Consider the following 17,505-nt stretch of genomic DNA (forward strand, 5'->3'; position numbering starts at 1 on the left):
AACACAAATTAAAAGCAAATCTCTTGGTAAGTCCATGAAACTTCAAAGCTGGGGAATCACCATCCCTGGAGGTGTTCAAGGAGTGACTGGATGTGGCACTCAGTGCTCTGAGCTGGATGGCAAGGTGGGGATTGGTCACAGGTTGGACTTGATGAATTTGGGAGGTTTCTTCCACCCTCAGTGGTTCTAGGATTCTGTGTCCTGTTAGAGATGGGCTCTCAACTCATAAAATCCTGTATTTATAACAACTGGTGGGAAAGGAAGCTGCAGCCAGAGGTGTCGGTGTGGTCTGGCTTCTGTGCTGGTCTTTGTCCCCAGGTGCCTTTTGCAGTTCAGCTCCGAGCCTCAGGAGCTCATGGAGCCATTTGCACACAACTTTCTTCACAGGGTGTATTCCTCCTCCCTGTGTTGCTGCCTTGCTGTGCTCCAAGGGGATTAGCTGGCTCATGGCATTGCTTTGCAAAGCTGAAAATTGTCATTTCTGCCGAAAATGCAGAAGTGTTTTTAAAAAAAAACCCAATGACTAAATTTACCACTTCCTCTGGAACCAGAGTTGCTTCACACCCTGCTCGTTTCTCAGCTCTGTTACTGTGGAAGATCAGCTCTGAATGGCAGCCACTGTTCTCCATCACAGAGCTGGATCCTCCTCTGGTTTCCTGTGTCTCCCACCTTCTCCCTGGCAGTCACGCTCAGCTTTACAATTTCCTCTCCCTTCTAATAATGAGTGTTTCATTTCTTGCAGTCAGGGGATCTGTGGGGTAGCAGAGAGGGAAGGGGTGACTGAGTGCATCCCTATGCCCAGGAGGGAAGGCATGAGTGCATCCAGGCAGGAACAGGATAAAAATGAGTTGCTCTGACACAGAAGGTGATTAAACCGGAGGGTTGGATGTCTGCTGCGTGGGGCTGCAGGCACGGGGCCGCAGCCAGCCTGGCCCTGGGTCCCGCTGGGCTCCGTGGGGTGCAGGAACCGGCAGCAGCTGCTGCCGCTCCCGGCCCCGCGGGGTCCCGCGGCTCTCCCGGCCGTGGGAGGCGATGCCAGGGCACGGCTGTTCCCGGCTGGGGCCAGCACAGACACCGGGGAGCCCCCATCCCCATCGGGGGCCGAGGGTGAGCAACACCCGCTGCCGGAGCGAGCCGCAGGGGATCCTTCCCTTCTGTTCTCCCGGCTCGATCCTTCCCTGGAGCTGCCCACGCCCCAGCGAGGGCCGGGAGCATCCCGGGGCCGGGGGCCCGTCCGTGCGCGGCCCGGCCCCAGCACAGGGGCAGGGCGGCCGCAGAGCGCTCTGCGCTCCCCCAACGCCCACGTAAGGAAGTGGTTGCATTTCTCGGAGAGGAAAAGGGAAGTCGGGCTGCCTCGGCGGGGCAGGCACAGCTCCCGCCGCTCGCTCCGGGCTCCGTTCGTGTCGACTGCCCAGAGTCCATGAACGAGCCCCGCCGCGCAGGAACCGAGCCCAGCCCGCGCTGCCCAGCAAGGTAAGGACGGCTCTGCCCCGCGGGACCCGGGGCTGTCCCGTGGGGCTGTGGCTGTCACCGCTCCTGGGCTCGGGGGTCCCCCCGGGCTGGGTCAGGGGGTGCAGGCAGCCCCTTGCCCCTGCGAGTATCGCTGTCGCTGCCTTTCGGAGGTTTTGGGGTTTTTTTCTCAGCTTTGTCAGCAAGTTTGAGGGTTTTTTTTTTCTCTTGCCGGCGGTCTGACAGCTTTGGGGGGATGGAAAGATTCCTCCCGTGGGGGTCCCCTCGGGGCTGGTGCCGGCAGAGACAGAGCTGCCGCGATCTGCCTCCCCTCCTCGGGAATCAGCTGCTTCCCGCTGTGCCCGCTGCGAGGAAGAGGAGGGTCAGAGCCTCCCTCCTTGCCCTGGGTCGGGGGTGTCCCCTCAGGGCTCATGGGGTACCCCACCAGCGCTGGGCTCTGGGGACGGGTGTCCCCAGCCTGGCTGGCAGGAGCAGGGGGTGACACCTTCAGCAGGGGGCAGAGGGGCTCCGGGGGTCCCTGTTGGGGTCTTGGTGGTGCAGGGGTCTCCACAGTGTCCGGGGAGACTTTCAGGGGGTCCCAGCTGCCAGCAGGATCCTCATTGGGTACAAACCCTCCTCCCGCCACCCCGCCAGGCTCGTAAAACCCCAAACTCGGCTCCTCTGGTGTGCGGCTTCCTCCCGGGACTGGGAGGAGCCCCCGGCGCTCGGCTCTGCCAAGGTTTGGTTATCGCCTCCGAGGATGTTTCCGAGCTGCTTGGGCTGGCCGGGGAGATAACGGAGCTGTTCCAGCTCCCAATCCCGCCCTGTCTGGCCGTCGGAAAATTCCCGTTTTCCTCCCTCAAGAGCCCCCGGCTTGGGGGGAAGGGAGGGATGGATCCACAGCTCCTCTGGTGCTCTTCCAGCTGGGGAAGGGGCGGCCGAGCCTGGAGGGTCACTCCAGGGCGGGGCAGGACTCAACCAGCGGGGAACTGGCTCTAAAGGGGCCGTGGGGAAATAAAAACACCGAAGTCCCCGCTGCAGGGAGCAGCCCAGCCCGCACTGCTTCCCGTGCCTGGCAAAGGCTCCCGGGCCTGGCACTCAGCTGAGCTCGTCCCTTCGGGTAGCACTCGGCAAGGGAGCAGCAGGCACCCAGCGAGGAGGGTTTGTGCCTCCGAGCTCCCAAACCACCTGGAAAAACAAAAAGCATTGCTGTTTTCTTAGTGTCAAAGCCAGAACGAGCCTCGGTGTGTCCTGCCTCCCATCCCTCCTCCCGGGAGCCCTTTGGGCCAGGTGCCCGTTTCACCCAAATCCCTTTTTCACACATTTTTCCCTCTCCTGATCTCTTGCAATGTGCCTGTTGCTGATGGTTTTGTCCATCCCTCGTGGTGCTGCTCCATCTGCAGGGCTCGAGGAGAGGCCCGTGGTGGCAGCAGCAGCTTTGTACCCTCCGTGGGACACCCTGTGCTGCATCCCAGGGCGGGCAGTGGGGCTGCACGGGGCAGCAGCCTCCTCATCCATGCCCGAGTCCTTGGGGCTGTGTGACAGCAGGGCTGTCCTGCATCAGCCCTGGCATTTCTCCACATGCAGAAGGCAGCTGATGGAGCTCCTCAGATTTTCTTTTCCCCAGCCCAGGGATGGAGCTTTGCTAAGAGGAACTTTTTCCCCTTCCCCTGTAACGTTTTTAGCTGCCAAAGAAAACGGGACGTGTTCAGGGAGTTCCCAAAATAGCCGAGAGCAGGCTGTGAGTAATTCCTGTCCTCAGCCACGCCCTGGCGAGGTGTTTCCCTCCATCCCTGGGTGGATGGCCAAGGAGCTGTGACGCTGCTTGGAGCCCTTCTGGGGCACCTGGAGGGGCCTTTGGGGCAAACTGCTCCATCCCATGGCAGCTGGGGACCAGCAGGAATGGCTGGAGTTCAGCCAGGAGCAGGGATCAGTCCTGGGGGCTGAGCACTGATGGGGTGGGAGTGCCTCCATGGGGCTTTGGCTCTCCCTAAATGAGAGGTGTGGAAGGAGGGAGTGGACCTGGCCCTGTTGGGGTGCAGAGAGGAGGTGCTGCCCGTGGTGGGACCCCAGGGGTGCACAGGGGGCTTCCCTCACCAGGGTCCCTGTGTGCCCTGCCAGTTCCAGCCAGGAGGAGCAGGATGACAGCAGGGTTTAGAAGTTCCTGGAAATGGACATTTTCTGAGCTTGGAATCCTCAGGAAAATCCTCTCCCTGGCAGAGGAGAGACATGGGCTGGAACCCAGGGCTGATCCCAGTGGGAAGGATCACTCTGTGGGGCTGGGATCTCATCCCTGTGGCTGCAGCAGCCTGTCCTGACAGCCTGGGGGTCTCCCCTGTCCCCAGCCCGTGAGCCATGGCCTACCACAGCTTCCTGCTGGAGCCCATCAGCTGCCACGCCTGGAACAAGGACCGCACCCGTGAGTACGCCCGGGCACCCCGACACTCCCGGGGACACCCCAGGCTCTGTCCTGGCTCAAACCCCGTGGGGGCGATGCTGCGGGGCAGAGCAGGGCTGGGCTGGGGCTGGGGAAGCAGTTTGGGGCTGGGACAGCACATCCCGGTGTGCCCGGTGCCAGTGCCGGGACAGAGCCCGGCACGGGGGTGGCACTGCCGGGACAGAGCCCGGCACGGGGGTGGCACTGCCGGGACAGAGCCCGGCACGGGGGTGGCACTGCCGGGACAGAGCCCGGCACGGGGGTGGCACTGCCGGGACAGAGCCTGGCACGGGGGTGGCACTGCCGGGACAGAGCCTGGCACGGGGGTGGCACTGCCGGGACAGAGCCCGGCACGGGGGTGCCAGCGCAGCCCCGGCCCCGAGGCACTGGCAGGGAGGGAGGGACGGGGCAGAGCCGGGTGATTCACGGGCGATGGCATTTCCCGAGCGCGGCCCGGGGGATGAGGAGAACAAAAAGGGCTTTTTCTGCTGCGCCGGAGCGCCGGCAGGCGGGGCGGGATGGGGCTGGATTTGGGAGCTGTGCACCCAAACTGGGGCTGGATTTGGGAGCTGTGCATCCAGTTTGGGAGCTGTGCGCCCAAATTGGGGCTGGATTTGGGAGCTGTGCACCCCTAGCCATCCTGTTCCATCCCATCCTGTCCTGTCTCATCCCACCAGCCCCATGGGATCCCACTGTAGGGAAGGGATGACCCTGGGCTGTGGGGTTCTCCCTTCCCACAGGGACAATTGGCAGGAGCAGGGCAGTGCAGGAGCAGGGCTGGGGGCTCAGTGGGAGCCTGGAGCCCAGGAAGGGGAGGGGGTGGGTGCTGGTTGGCCCTGCAGAGCCTGTGACCCTGGGAAGGGCTTTGTCCTGGCCACTGTCACCCCCAGAGATCGCCCTGTGCCCCAACAACCACGAGGTTCACATCTACCGCAAGGATGGGGCCAAGTGGAGCAAAGTCCACGAGCTGAAGGAGCACAACGGGCAGGTGACAGGTGAGTCCTGGCTGGCAGAGGGGACAGGGACATGGGTGGTGGCTGGGCCTGTCCCAGAGCTGCTCCCAGCCCTGCCCGTGGCACTGGCACCCCGTGGATGGGGTTGTGCAGGGGTGGGGAGAGTGGAGCAGCTGAAGGCAGCCAGGGGTGGGATGGATGGGATGAGAGATGGAGAGGGATGAGGTGAAGGGAAGGAGGGAGGGAGGGATGGGAAGGGATATGGATTGATGGGTGAGATGGAGTGGGGTGATATGGGATGGATGGGAAGGGGAGGGATGGGTAGGGTGGAATGAGGGATGGATGGATGATGCATGGATGGGGTTGGGATGGAATGGAATGGAATGGTGTGGGAGGCACGGGAAGGGATGGGGATGGCTGGATGAGAGAGATGTGGTGGGATGGGTTGACGTGGAATGCTTTGAGGTGGGAGGGATGGTGTGGGACAAAGAGCAGCTGTGGAGCAGAGACCACCCAGAACAACCACACCTTCAGCCATCGCCCAGCCCTGAGCGCCACCACTCCCATTCCTGAGGCTCCCTGGGCCACCATCATCCCCCTGTGCCTTCCAGGCATCGACTGGGCCCCCGAGAGCAACCGGCTGGTGACGTGTGGGACCGACCGCAACGCCTACGTGTGGACCCTCAAGGGCAACGTGTGGAAGCCCACCCTGGTCATCCTGCGCATCAACCGCGCCGCCCGCTGCGTCAAGTGGTCCCCCAAGGAGAACAAATTCGCCGTGGGCAGCGGCTCCCGCCTCATCTCCATCTGCTACTTCGAGCAGGAGAACGACTGGTGAGGCTCTGAGTGGGTCTGTCCTGAGGGGAAAGAGAGGAGGATGGATGGATGGATGGATGGATGGATGGATGGATGGATGGATGGATGGATGGATTGATGATGGATGATGGGTGGGTGGATGGATGGATGGATCATGGATGGATGGATGGATGGATGGGAGATGGATTGGGAAATGAGAGACTGGAGGAGCTGGAGGTGAAGACAGATGGGGAAATGGAAGGATAAACTCCTCATGCCCAAGCTGATACTGCAGGACAGTGGCCCAGGGCAGCTCCTGGGGCACTTGGAGCCCTGACCAGCATCAGCCAGCTCCCCAAAATCCCAGGGGGGCTCTGGGGATGGTGATGCTCCCCTCTGCTGCCACCCCCTCTCCACACAGGTGGGTCTGCAAGCACATCAAGAAGCCCATCCGCTCGACGGTGCTCAGCCTGGACTGGCACCCCAACAACGTCCTCCTGGCCGCTGGCTCCTGTGACTTCAAGTGCAGGTGAGGAGCAGGGGCTGGGTGACTGGGGCCTGATGCAGGGATCCCCAAGGATGAGCTGGGGGCAGGCTTCACCCCAGGTGCTGTTTGGAGCAGGGGATGGAGCACAGGGGAGATGCAGGGTGGTCTGGGGACCATCCCGGGGTACAGCACCCATGGGAGGTAGGGGGACACCCCACAGGCTCTGCCAGGGAAACTGAGTCACACAATTGAAGCAAGGGGCAGGGATGAGGGTGGCAGAGGTTCTGCATCCAGGGACACATGCAAGGCTCTCCCCCTCCCAGGATCTTCTCAGCCTACATCAAGGAGGTGGAGGAGCGGCCCAGCCCCACGCCCTGGGGCTCCAAGATGCCCTTTGGGGAGCTGATGTTCGAGTCGAGCAGCAGCTGTGGGTGGGTGCACAGCATCTGCTTCTCGGCCAGTGGCTCCAGGGTGGCCTGGGTGAGCCATGACAGCACCCTGTGCCTCGCCGACGCTGGCAAGAAGATGGCGTAAGCAGGGCTGGGGACAGGAGGGGGGACTGGGGGAGGCTGTGCTGGGGGTGGGAGCAGGGCTTGACCCCCAAACCAACACGGGGATGGAGGAATCTGGGTTGGGTTGGGACAAGAGCAATCCCAGAGTGTCCCTGCACGTGGGTGGGGGAGAGGGAAAGGTTCAGCCTCAGGAGATGGGTTAGCCCGAGAACATCCCTGGAGCATCCCTGGGCATCCATGAGTATCCCCTGAGCATCTACTTGGGTGGGGGAGGTAGAGGAGTTCAGCCTCAGGAGCTGGGAGCAGGCCTGGGTATCCCTGAGCATCCCTGGGTATCCCCTGACTGTCCCTGTACATGGGTGTGGGACATGGAGGGCTCAGCCCCAGCACCTGGGACCCCCCTGGAACACCCCCAGATCCCCAGGGTGGAGGAGTGGTGTCTCCCCTTGTGGGCTCCACCCGTGTGATGAGCTGTGCCACTCTCAGCACTGAGGCTGAAGCTCAGCTGGTGTTTCACACCCCGCAGCGTCGCCTCCCTGTGCACCGAGACGCTGCCCCTGCTGGCTGTCACCTTCATCACCGAGAACAGCCTGGTGGCCGCGGTGAGTCCGGGCAGGGACACGGGCTGGGGGCCGCGGCTGCAGCCGGCCGGGGGGGCTGAGCAGGGCGGCTTTGCTCCCCAGGGCCACGACTGCTGCCCGATGCTGTTCACCTACGAGGAGAGCCAGGGCGCCCTGACCTTCGGGGGGAAGCTGGATGTCCCCAAGCAGAGCTCCCAGCGCGGCCTCACCGCCCGCGAGCGCTTCCAGAACCTGGACAAGAAGGCGAGCTCGGACACGGCCAACGCCACCCTGGACACCCTGCACAAGAACAGCATCAGGTGGGGCTGGCCAGGCTTGGGGGCACCTGGTGATCCCTGAGCATCCCCTGGCTGTGCTGCTGTCCAGCCCTGGAGCATCCTTGGATAGCCCCAGAATGTCCCTGGGCATCCCTGCAAGTGGGAGGAGAGGAAACTCCCTGAGTTTCCCAGAGTATCCTCAGAGAATCCTTGCACGTGGGAAGGGGAGATAGAGAGGTCTGGTCCCAAAAGCTGGGATGGTCCTGGAGCATCCTTGGAGCATCCCTGGCTATCCCCAGTGCCTTCCTGCACTGGTGGGGGAGATGAAGGGGTCCAGCCCCATTCCCACCCCTAAGGGCTCAGCCCTGGGACTGATTCCTGCTCCCTCTTTGCACCCACAGCCAGATCTCGGTGCTGACTGGTGGGAAGGACAAGTGCTCCCAGTTCTGTACCACAGGGATGGATGGGGGCATGAGCATCTGGGATGTCAAGGTAAGGGATCCCCGTGGACCCCTCAGGCTGGGAGTACCAGCCCTGAACCATCCCAGTTCCCCCTTCCAGCTCCCCAGCCACCCCAGTTTCTTTACCCTCCTGTTTCATTCCAGAGCCTGGAGTCAGCACTGAAGGATCTCAAGATCAAATGAAGGATCCACCTGGGAAGGGCATCCTGGCTTCCAGCTGCCCCTGCTCTGCCCCTTCCTGCTGCCCTCTGCCACCCCCACCCGTGTCACAATGCCACCAGTGCCTGTCCCCGCTGCCAGCCAGCCCTGGTGGCTGTTTCCAGACAAAGAAAACCATTTTTCTTACTGTTTTTGTTACCATCCTTCCCAATGCTGGTCATACATTGCTTGGAGAAATAGCAAATAAAGGATTTTCCTGAATAAACCAAAATGGGGTTTTTTTTGCACTTTTTTAGAACGAGTTCAGTGCAAACACAGGTGTGATCAGGGCAGAGCACAGTGCTGTGCCACGGGTGGTCACATCCTTTCTGCCACCAGTGCTGAATGGGAATTGGGACTGTGGGGATAAAGGGAATGTCACTTTTCTGTTCCCTGCTTCGGCACCATTTCAAACCAGGATTGGTGATAGGGAAAATGGAGGGCAGAGGAGGGAAGGGAGCACAGGTTTCCCATTCCCTGAGTCCCCTGGTCAGGTGGGCAATTCCCAAGCCTGGAGCCAGCTCAGGGACCTTGGGCTGCCCAGCTAATCCTGCACCTTCCCAGGGCCTGGGAAGGGAGCACTGGCTGCCAGAGGGACAGTGACCTCTGAGTTCTGCTCCAGCCCTCAGTCAGTGGGAGCTGTTACTTGGAGATTTTTCCACATTTCCATGTGTTTCCAATCCTCAACCCTCTCCCCCTCTGTCTCCTGCCCTGCTCCATCCCAAAAACTCCCTGTCCTGCCCCATCCACCTCCCTGTGCTCCAAGGATCACCAAACATCCCATGTCAGGCTGTCCCACATCAGCTCCTCCCTCCTGGAGCTGACAGCACAGGCACCTCTCCTGCCAGCACTTCTCATCTCCCACAGCTCCCTGAGAGCATTTCCTACCCCAAGTCTTGGCTTGGTCTGAGCCAGCAGCTCATGGTGACATTCCCTGGGGCACAGCCCTGTGTCACACCCTTGTGCCCAAGTCCCTGCAGCCAGGCCCGGCCAGGGTGACACGGAACAAATCCCATTTGTCAGCCTTCACCCCCACAGCTGCAGCCCCTCTCCCAGCGCCTCCCAGTGCTCCAAGCCCTGGGGCTGATGTCCAGCCTTTGGGAAGTCTGGGAGCACTGGTGTCCCTGAACAGACCCCAGAGCCCCTGGGGCACAGCAGGCTGCAGCTTCTCCCCTCCAGAGACACCGAGAGGAGGTGACAGTGCGGTGACTGCCCTTGTGACAGGGGGCCAGGCCAGACAGTGGCCTGAGGGTAATTGTTTCCTGCCGTGGTAAACAGATTGTGCAAGACATCATCAGAACCAGCAGGAAAAGCTTTTTCCCTGGGGCTGTGAGTGCTGACAGAGCTCCTGAACCCTGAGCCAAACTCCACATCACAACCAGCAGCCCCCAAGTGCAGCTGTGCCTCCCCCAGCTGTGCCCTCACACACACACACGAGGCCACAGCAGTTCTGATAACTTACAGTTTAATCAGCCAAATATACAAGTTCTCTTGGTGGTTTTTAAACTTGATCAAGTTTTTTTTTTTTTTTTTGCGTTTTGGTTTTTTTTTTTTCCATCTGGATCTGACACAATAAATGTTTGTTTTTCTCCTTTAAACAAAGGATGATGTGGTTAAAAACTGGCACTATCCCTAATAAGGAGGAGAAAAAGAAAATGAAGAGGAGGGAAAAGGGGAGACTGGCTGCAAGAAAGGAGGGATGAATCCAGGAAGGAACGGCACTCCAGATGTCCATGAAGTCAGGCTCCCAGCTTATACTGCAATGCCCTGCAGCAAAATGTGATGGGCTCTTTGCCAACTGGATTCCTCAGATACATTATCCTTTGGGATTTCATACCAAGTCAGTTCCCCACCCCATGCCCCACCCTAAAACGACCCCACAATCTATTTTCTTGCAATCTAGTATTTGAAGCACCTCCCATCCCACACAGCTCCCTCCCACCCTGCCCCCCTCCCACCGTCTACGAGTTCTTGATCCTAAAAACAGCAAAAACATTCATGTTTCCAAACTGTTACAGGGAATTGCTGTCCAGCACAGCTCTGCACTGCAGAGAGCAGCTGCCCCTAACCCCAAATGGAAATCTGTGCCAGGATGAGGACAAACACATCGTCAGTGTCTCTTGGAGGTGGAGGTGAGGTCAATGCTGCAGGATGCCCTGCGTGGCAGCGGTGGAAGGCAGAGCTCCTGGCAGGACCAGGCACAGTTCCCTGGTGTTTCCTCCTCTTGCATGGCCTGTGCTTACTTGTTAAGGGATAGTGACTGCAGTCTTTTACCTGCCATGGCCGCTTCGTCTTTTGCTGGGGAGGAGAACAACAGAGTTTCATCATTTCATGGGGCACGTCAGGGACTGGGGGAGTTGTGGCAGCCCCAGGGATCAGAATCCTGCCAGCTGGGGAATGGAAAAAATCCCACCCTGCCCACCAACTTCTCAGAGGTAAGAGGCACAGCTCCTCTTGATGTTCCCTTCTATCCCTGCCTCTCTCCAGGTGTTCACAAGCCACCCTGATGCCCAAATGTCTCTGTGGAAGCCACCAAGGAGCCGTGTTCAGAATGCTGGTTCATAACTCCCAGGGAGGACTCCTCCAGGAGTGCTGGAACTCCCTGGGCAGTTCAGATCCCCACATGCACAGCAGACAAATCACCCAGCACAAGGAGCCTGCTAAACCCCCAAACTGGAGCCAGCATTGCCTGGGAGGCAGGAGACAAGATGGATATCAAGGGCAATTCCTTCTCTCTTTCCCTGCTCTGGTGCCCAAGTTCTTGTTTATAAAGCAAGAACTTTATGAGAGGGAAACAGCTGAGCCTGGCTTTGCTGAGGGGAGTTGATGACACCCAGCAGCACCACACAGGCTCAGAGGAGGGATGTGTGGCACTGCAAACATGACATGGAGAGGTAGGAGAAAATGATTAATTATTCTCTAACCTTTTCTTTCTTCTTCTTTCTTCCTGGCAGCTTCTTCCCTTTGCTTCCGAATGATGGCTAATCGGGCAAGGTCTGCCTTGGCTTGCTCTGTTTTCCCAGCTAGGTGCATTTTCATGTATCTTTCTTTTGCCTTTTGCTTCTCTATTTCCTCTCTGTCCAAAGGAAACACACCAGTCACCAGAGTATCCAGGCAAGCCCACAGGAACAGGCAGAGCAGGGGTTTCCAACCAGGAAAAACCCCAAAACTGGGGGTCCTTCACCAGTTTTCAAGCACAGGTTCTGTCTATTTGCAGGGTTTTAACAGGGGTGAGGTGAGAGATTATTTCTACCTTCCTTCAGCTAAGGAAGGACATGGACACACAAAGAGGTCAAATGAATTAGCCCCACATCACAGGAACTGTGACATGTTTTTCCCTGCCTTACCCTCAAAGGCGTCCTTCTGCTGAAGCAACCTATCCCAAATAAAAAAGATTAAACCTTCCCTTCCAAACCTCACCATTGCTAAATGAAACTAGAAGATTAAACTTTGATTTTCAGGTAATTAATCTGGCCAGATAAAAATTTCACCCCAATATCTGGAATCTGGGAAAATGCTACCTGTCACTAGAGCACCTTCTGCAGCAAGACTAAAGTGGATCCAAAGTGACCTCTGGTTAATGGATTTCTGTTCTGATTTTTGGCATAAAACTTCAGGAAATGAATGGCCTAAAACTCTTTCACAACAGCATGATTTCAGGGTTTTTGTTAGGTCTGATTTTTGGCATAAAACCTCAGGAAAGGAATGGCCTAAATCCCTTTCTCTCAGAGCACCAGGGCAGGCTGCCTGGCTCCAGGATGGCCACAGCTGCTCCCAGAGGACAGACAATTCTGAAGTTTCTAAGGAACCACATTCTGAAGCACAGTGAGCCCAGTTTGCTGCTGCTCAGTGCCTGCTTTAGGCAGCAACACACTTTTAAGGGCCCCCCTGAAACACTGACACAGAGCAGGGGAAACACCTCCCTGCATCAAATTCCAGGGTGAAATTCCAGGGCGAGCAGGGAACACTCACCTCTCTCGTCGTGAGAGCTCCTTGGGTCCATCCAGGTCCAGCTGAGTGACTTTTTTGGTTGTCTGAATGACACGGTTGGGGTTCTCTATGTCTATCAACCCCTCCACTCCTTTGCGCTTTTGCTGCGGGTCAAGAACAAGAGGGAGCTTGAGCAGCTCTCACATCCAGCTCTGGTGGCACCAGAGCTCCCCAAACTCACTGCAAAGCACCCCAAAAGCACAAGGCAAGACTTTACTACAAGCCAGTAAAACAGTTTATGAATCAAGGTACCTTCAGCCTTTTAACAAATCTTGTTGCCTTTTTATTTCATTTGTAAATGTTCACAAGTTCTCATTCTGAGGGCAAAATGCTGTCAAGTCAGCATTTTTTGGCTTCTAAAAGTAGTTCTATAAAAAATGCACTGCAGGTAGCTCTGCTCAGAATCCAGAGTGTGCATCTCCCCCCTGCCCAAGTATTAGGTGCATTAAGTGCCCTGAGAATGCAGTACCTGATAATCCTCATCATCTTCATCACTCTCATCTGAATCTAAAGATTTCTTCTCCTTTTTAGGGTCCCCTGTTGCTCCTTCACCTCCTTCTTCTTGCTCCTCCTCTTCCTACAAAATCAGAGGAAATGTATGTCACTGAAAACCCCAAACCCAGCTCTTAAATGAGATTTTGGAGGGATGAGACAGCTCTGAGCACTGGTGCTCCTGATGTGGCTTTGTGCCACCGAGGGGTGTGGCTGTCACAGAATGAGAGCTCCTCCTCAGCAACAGCATCACCTCCAAACAATTCTGCTGCTCCCTCTGACAGGAAAATGACTGTCAAAGACACCACTGGCACTTTACTTTTCCCAAATAAAAGTTCTCAAGAAGAATTTTGGCCTGGGTTTCCAGTGCACACTACCTCAGAGACTGGAAACTACATGGATGCAGCTTAGAGCTTATCCTGTGGATAAATAAAAACACCTAGAGGAGAAAACTGACAACCATCAACCTGAACATTATTATCCAAGGAATTACAGCCTTTTTAGCACAGCTTCCACCAGCCAGAACCTGGGAATTAATTTCTGAATCATAAAAGAACCAGCATGGGTGTGAACAGCTTGTTTTACACTGCCAACACCTCTCATCAAGCAACCAGCAAAGTGGATGAGCAAGGAACAGTAAGAGGAGTAATTTTGTTAATTGTAGGGGTTTTTTTAAAATCTTTCCTTAATATATCATGTAAGATGTAACCATCACTATGTGATATGGATTATCACAAAAAAGAAATCCTTCTCAAACAGCAGATCTCTGGTTTGCTGTGAAACAAGACACACACTTCAAGTGGGTCCTGCTTTCCTGTTCCACTTCCAGTCAGTATTTTTATTAACAACACGGAAGCAGAGAACACTTACACAGTTTGTGAATGACATCACACTGGTAGGAGTTGGAATTATTTTGGAAAACAGGATGAGACTCATATGTGGTTTCAGAATTTGGAAATATGGCATGAAACCAAGAAGGTGGAATCAAAAACTAACCAAGAGGAGTTACAGTTTGGAAGAATAAATCCAACACGAAGCTGGAATATGTGGCTAAGCAGCAAACCAAACAATCATCTCGAGTTCCAGCTGGGCAAAACATTAAAAAAGACTCAACACTATGGCTCAGAACTGCTTGAGAGAGTCATCTCAGAGGTATTCACCAGGATTTCCTACACGGGGTGTAATTATCCTCCTGTGGTCACTGCTGTGAGGCCTCAGCTGGAACTGTGCATTTGGGCTGAGGCAGCAACTTCAGAAAGTCACAGAAAAATATCAGAGTGTCACCAGAGCTGTGATAAGTTGGGAATACAGAGAGCAAGAGCCCCAAGATGCAGCCAAGGCTTTCATGACAGCAGTCAGGTTATAGCGGAAGTGGGGGGAGCTGTTACAGTCCAATACTGGGGCACAGAAACACCCAAAAGAGACCCCACACCAGAAAACTCTAATTTCTCCCTACAAAGCAGAGTCAAACAATAAAATCTTGTGTCCAGGAAGAAGTCAGAGGAGTTTGGTCCATAAATCTACAATAGGAAGAGGACAAATACAATAATTTCAATATACAGTAACATGGCAAATACAATAATTTCAATATACAGTAACATGTCAAGAAGTGGCCCTTGCTCTCCAAAGCCAAGCTGCAGAACGTGGATAAAAAATGAGCTGACATTGGGGACTCAAAATGATGAAATATGGAGAGAAGAGATCTCCAGAGCTGCTGTGTAACAGCTCCCTGTCCTTTAACCTTCCCATGCTGCCCTGGGTGCTCCCAGGCCTCAGGAACCAGACTGGGTGACACCTTGGAGCCCCCCCAGCTGGAGATACTTGGGATCCATACTGTGGAATGATCTGCAGCACTTGGCTAAGCTGCCATTGCTCCTGAGCAGTGCTAAGGCAGGAATCAGGACAGAAAACACACACAGGAGCAAACACATACCCTTGCCTTTTGCTTTTCTGCTTGGAGCTGGGCATCAATCTCCTCAGGACTCGTGTACTGCCTTGCTCGGCCTTTGTGGCCTCCTTTTCTACCTGCACAAAATAATAAAAATAACAAATGGTTTAGTGGTAACTCCCAGAAAGCTCTGCTCCTCCTGCAGCACTCTCTGGATTTTAGGTGTGGATAGGACAAACCAAAATAGCTCCTCTGACAGACCCTAAACAAAACCCCAGTGAACTTGGTGAAATGCTCCAAGATTTTTAGGTGAGACACAGAGAACTGGGATTATTGGTATCACCCTTCCCTGTCTGTGCTTGTGGCTTCTCCAATTCCCTTCCCAGGCTGGCAAGGGATGCTCAGTCCCACAGCAGATCCCAGTTTCCTGCACAGGGGGAATCACAGTGTGTTCCTGTGGTTACAACCAACATCCCAACAAGCTTGGCTTCATAACCACTCCCATTGTGCCAGGAAAAAATAGGAAGCTAATTGGACAAAAGCTTTGGGAATTACAATGGGAGCTGAAGAAGTACTAAAAGGAGCCTCCAGTTTTACTGCTTTATTAGGAAAAATAAAAACAAGCTCTAGGAAAAAGAAGGGGAGTCACTGTGGCTGGCACTGCCCCAAGTTCCAAATTCTGCTGATGAATGAACTGCTGAAGCCATCAATGCTCCCCTCAAGCCACTGCTCTGGTTATGTTCTTCCAGCCCAAAGAACTGGGAAGCAAGATGGATAGAGCCAATCCAGCCCTGAGTGAGGGAGCCTGGCAAAAAGCAAACCACAAAAAGCAAGGCAGCTCTGTGCCACTGCAGCAGTGCTGAAGTGCCATGGAAGGAGCAGGAAACACTGGATCTGTCTCACCCTCCCCACTCCACCTGTCAAGGACAGTGGGAACCCTACAGTGATGGGAAGGATGAGGGATCATCCCTCCCTCCCTGGCACGGCGTGGGATCCATGGGAGATCTGCTCTCTGTCTGGAGCCTCAGAGATCCAACATTTTCTGACCAATCCCCCTGGCTCACCACAAACTCTCACAATGCCTCAGTTCTGTCCCAAGAAACAGAACTCAGAAACTCCTGAGATATTTTCCCAAAAGACACGGGAGTGCAGAGACCAAATTCTTGTCCCTGGATTCAGCTGGGGAAGCTCAGGGCTCTCAAACCCCAAGCACAACCAGAAGCTTTGGTGCAGGCAGACAGGGGTTTTCTGTTTGTCTGCTCCCAGCCATCCCACGTGGGAACACTCCGAAGGAGATCTGCCATGGGAATGCTCCTGGGGAGACATCACCCACGTGGAACAGCAGTGACATCTGTGACACACCAAGCCCCAAACACCCAAAGTGTGCTCCCAGCCTGGCCAGGGCTCCACACTGGGCTCAGCACCAAGGAACACAAACTGCTCACTACTGCAAATAAACACTGGTGATAAGGGGGAGAACCGACTAAAGAGGAATTATTTTACATTAAAAGCCTAAAAAGAAACAAATGGAAGAATGAAGCCCACGAGAGCTCAGCACAGTGCAGGGACAGGGCTCTGCTCCCACAGGGAGATCAAACCTCACACCAGACACCGGGAGCTGGTCCAACACCTGCCACTGACCAGCTCTGTGCCTCAGTTTCCCCCTCTGAAAACAGGGATAATGCTTCTTTTCCACCTCTGTGAAGCACTTTTAAAACAGAATCACCTGCAGATTTCACCTGCAGCAAAGCCCAGTGGTGCCCAGGCAGGCCCACGTTCAAACACATTTGTCTTCAGCTTTAAACAGCTTTAAATTAAGGAACTTGGATGAAAGACAATGGGAATGATACTGATGGAATATCTTATTTTTAAAATAAAAATATTGGAGGGGGGGGACGGGGAAGGGAATAGAAAATGAATCGTAAATAACCCCGTAAAAATTTTTAGTGGCTTGTCTCTACCCCTCCCTTTTATATTAAACAGGGCGTGCCAAAATCCACTCCTCTGCCACCAATCCAACTGACTTGGGGGGGAAAACCACCCAAGCCCTCTTCTTCCAAAAAAGCAAAATCAAACACCGAAACCTGCACAGTGAACTAAAGAGCAGGAAATCCTGACTTACAGGCATTTAAATATGGAAAACGGGGTTATAACCCACCACGGTTCTTCGCCTTCACAAAAACCACGTGAAAGCTTCAGCCCTATCTGTGCAAATGGACCCAAAACGAAGAGACTCAATAAAATCTAAGAGAGGAATTGGTGCTGCAGGCTGGGAGAAGGCGATGAAACGAAGCAGAGCGAACCGCGGGGCGGAGGAAGGGCGCGGGCCGGCAGGAGCCCGCTCTGCAGAGGAGCGCGTGGAGAAGGTTCTGGGTGGATCCCGAGAGCCGGGCCGTGCCGCAGCCCGCTCCTGAACCACACCCGCAGCCGCTCCAAGGATCCGCGCTCGGAGCCCCCGGCACGGCCCCGGTAACCCCGGGGGAAGCGGCCGCGGCTCCCGGCCCGGCACACGGAGCGGGCCCGGCTGCTCTGAGGGGCTCGGAGCGGCGCCTCACGGGGGCGGGCAGCGATCAGGGAGCGGGGGAAGGGAGCGCGAGGCCGCCCCGACACACACCGCCCGCCGCCGGTGAGGGGCAGGGGGATCGCCGCAGGCTCCGCCGAGGCCGGGACAGCGGCAGAGCGGAGCGGCCGCGGCATCCCCACAGCCGGGGGCGAACACGAGCCCGGCCCGGCCCACGCACCCCGCAGCCCGCTCCTGTCCGTGCCCCGCGCCCCCCCGCCGCCGCTCCCCGCGGGGTGAGCCCGGCCCGCTCCCCAGCACCTTTCGGCATCGCGGCGATGGCGGCGCGGCCCCCCCGGCCCGAGCGGCGCCCGGAACCGGAACCGGGACCGCCCCTAGCGCAGGGCCCCGCCGCTGGGCTGCCCGCAGCGCCGCCGCTCCGCCGCCGCTCCGCCCTGCCGGCGCTCCCGCAGCGGCGGCGGCACCGGGCCGGTTCCCCCCGCGG

The 17,505-nt window shown here is 56.4% G+C and overlaps 2 protein-coding genes across 3 annotated transcripts; one reads left to right on the top strand and one right to left on the bottom strand.

The window, feature by feature from the left end:
* Positions 1 to 851: 851 nt before the first annotated feature.
* Positions 852 to 8,362, top strand: ARPC1B (actin related protein 2/3 complex subunit 1B). The gene is made up of 10 exons (XM_064390987.1): positions 852 to 1,473; positions 3,795 to 3,868; positions 4,777 to 4,881; positions 5,451 to 5,673; positions 6,056 to 6,163; positions 6,445 to 6,651; positions 7,160 to 7,235; positions 7,317 to 7,513; positions 7,873 to 7,963; positions 8,077 to 8,362. The coding sequence occupies exons 2-10, from the start codon at positions 3,805 to 3,807 to the stop codon at positions 8,113 to 8,115; spliced, it is 1,110 nt and encodes a 369-aa protein (XP_064247057.1). The 5' UTR covers positions 852 to 1,473; positions 3,795 to 3,804; the 3' UTR covers positions 8,116 to 8,362.
* A 1,216-nt stretch (positions 8,363 to 9,578) lies between these two features.
* PDAP1 (PDGFA associated protein 1) lies at positions 9,579 to 17,462 on the bottom strand. Of its 2 annotated transcripts, none has more exons than XM_064390973.1 (6): positions 17,322 to 17,462; positions 14,552 to 14,637; positions 12,590 to 12,697; positions 12,103 to 12,224; positions 11,055 to 11,206; positions 9,579 to 10,428 (listed from the first exon to the last, which is right to left on the bottom strand). In XM_064390973.1, the coding sequence occupies exons 1-6, from the start codon at positions 17,329 to 17,331 to the stop codon at positions 10,370 to 10,372; spliced, it is 537 nt and encodes a 178-aa protein (XP_064247043.1). In that variant the 5' UTR covers positions 17,332 to 17,462; the 3' UTR covers positions 9,579 to 10,369. The 2 variants fall into 2 exon arrangements, with proteins under 2 accessions (XP_064247043.1, XP_064247042.1); XM_064390972.1 differs by having other exon boundaries at positions 14,546 to 14,637; positions 17,322 to 17,456.
* Positions 17,463 to 17,505: the final 43 nt, after the last annotated feature.

The sequence above is a fragment of the Passer domesticus genome, chromosome 15, assembly GCF_036417665.1.
Source record: "Passer domesticus isolate bPasDom1 chromosome 15, bPasDom1.hap1, whole genome shotgun sequence".
Classification (NCBI taxonomy): Eukaryota; Metazoa; Chordata; class Aves; order Passeriformes; family Passeridae; genus Passer; species Passer domesticus.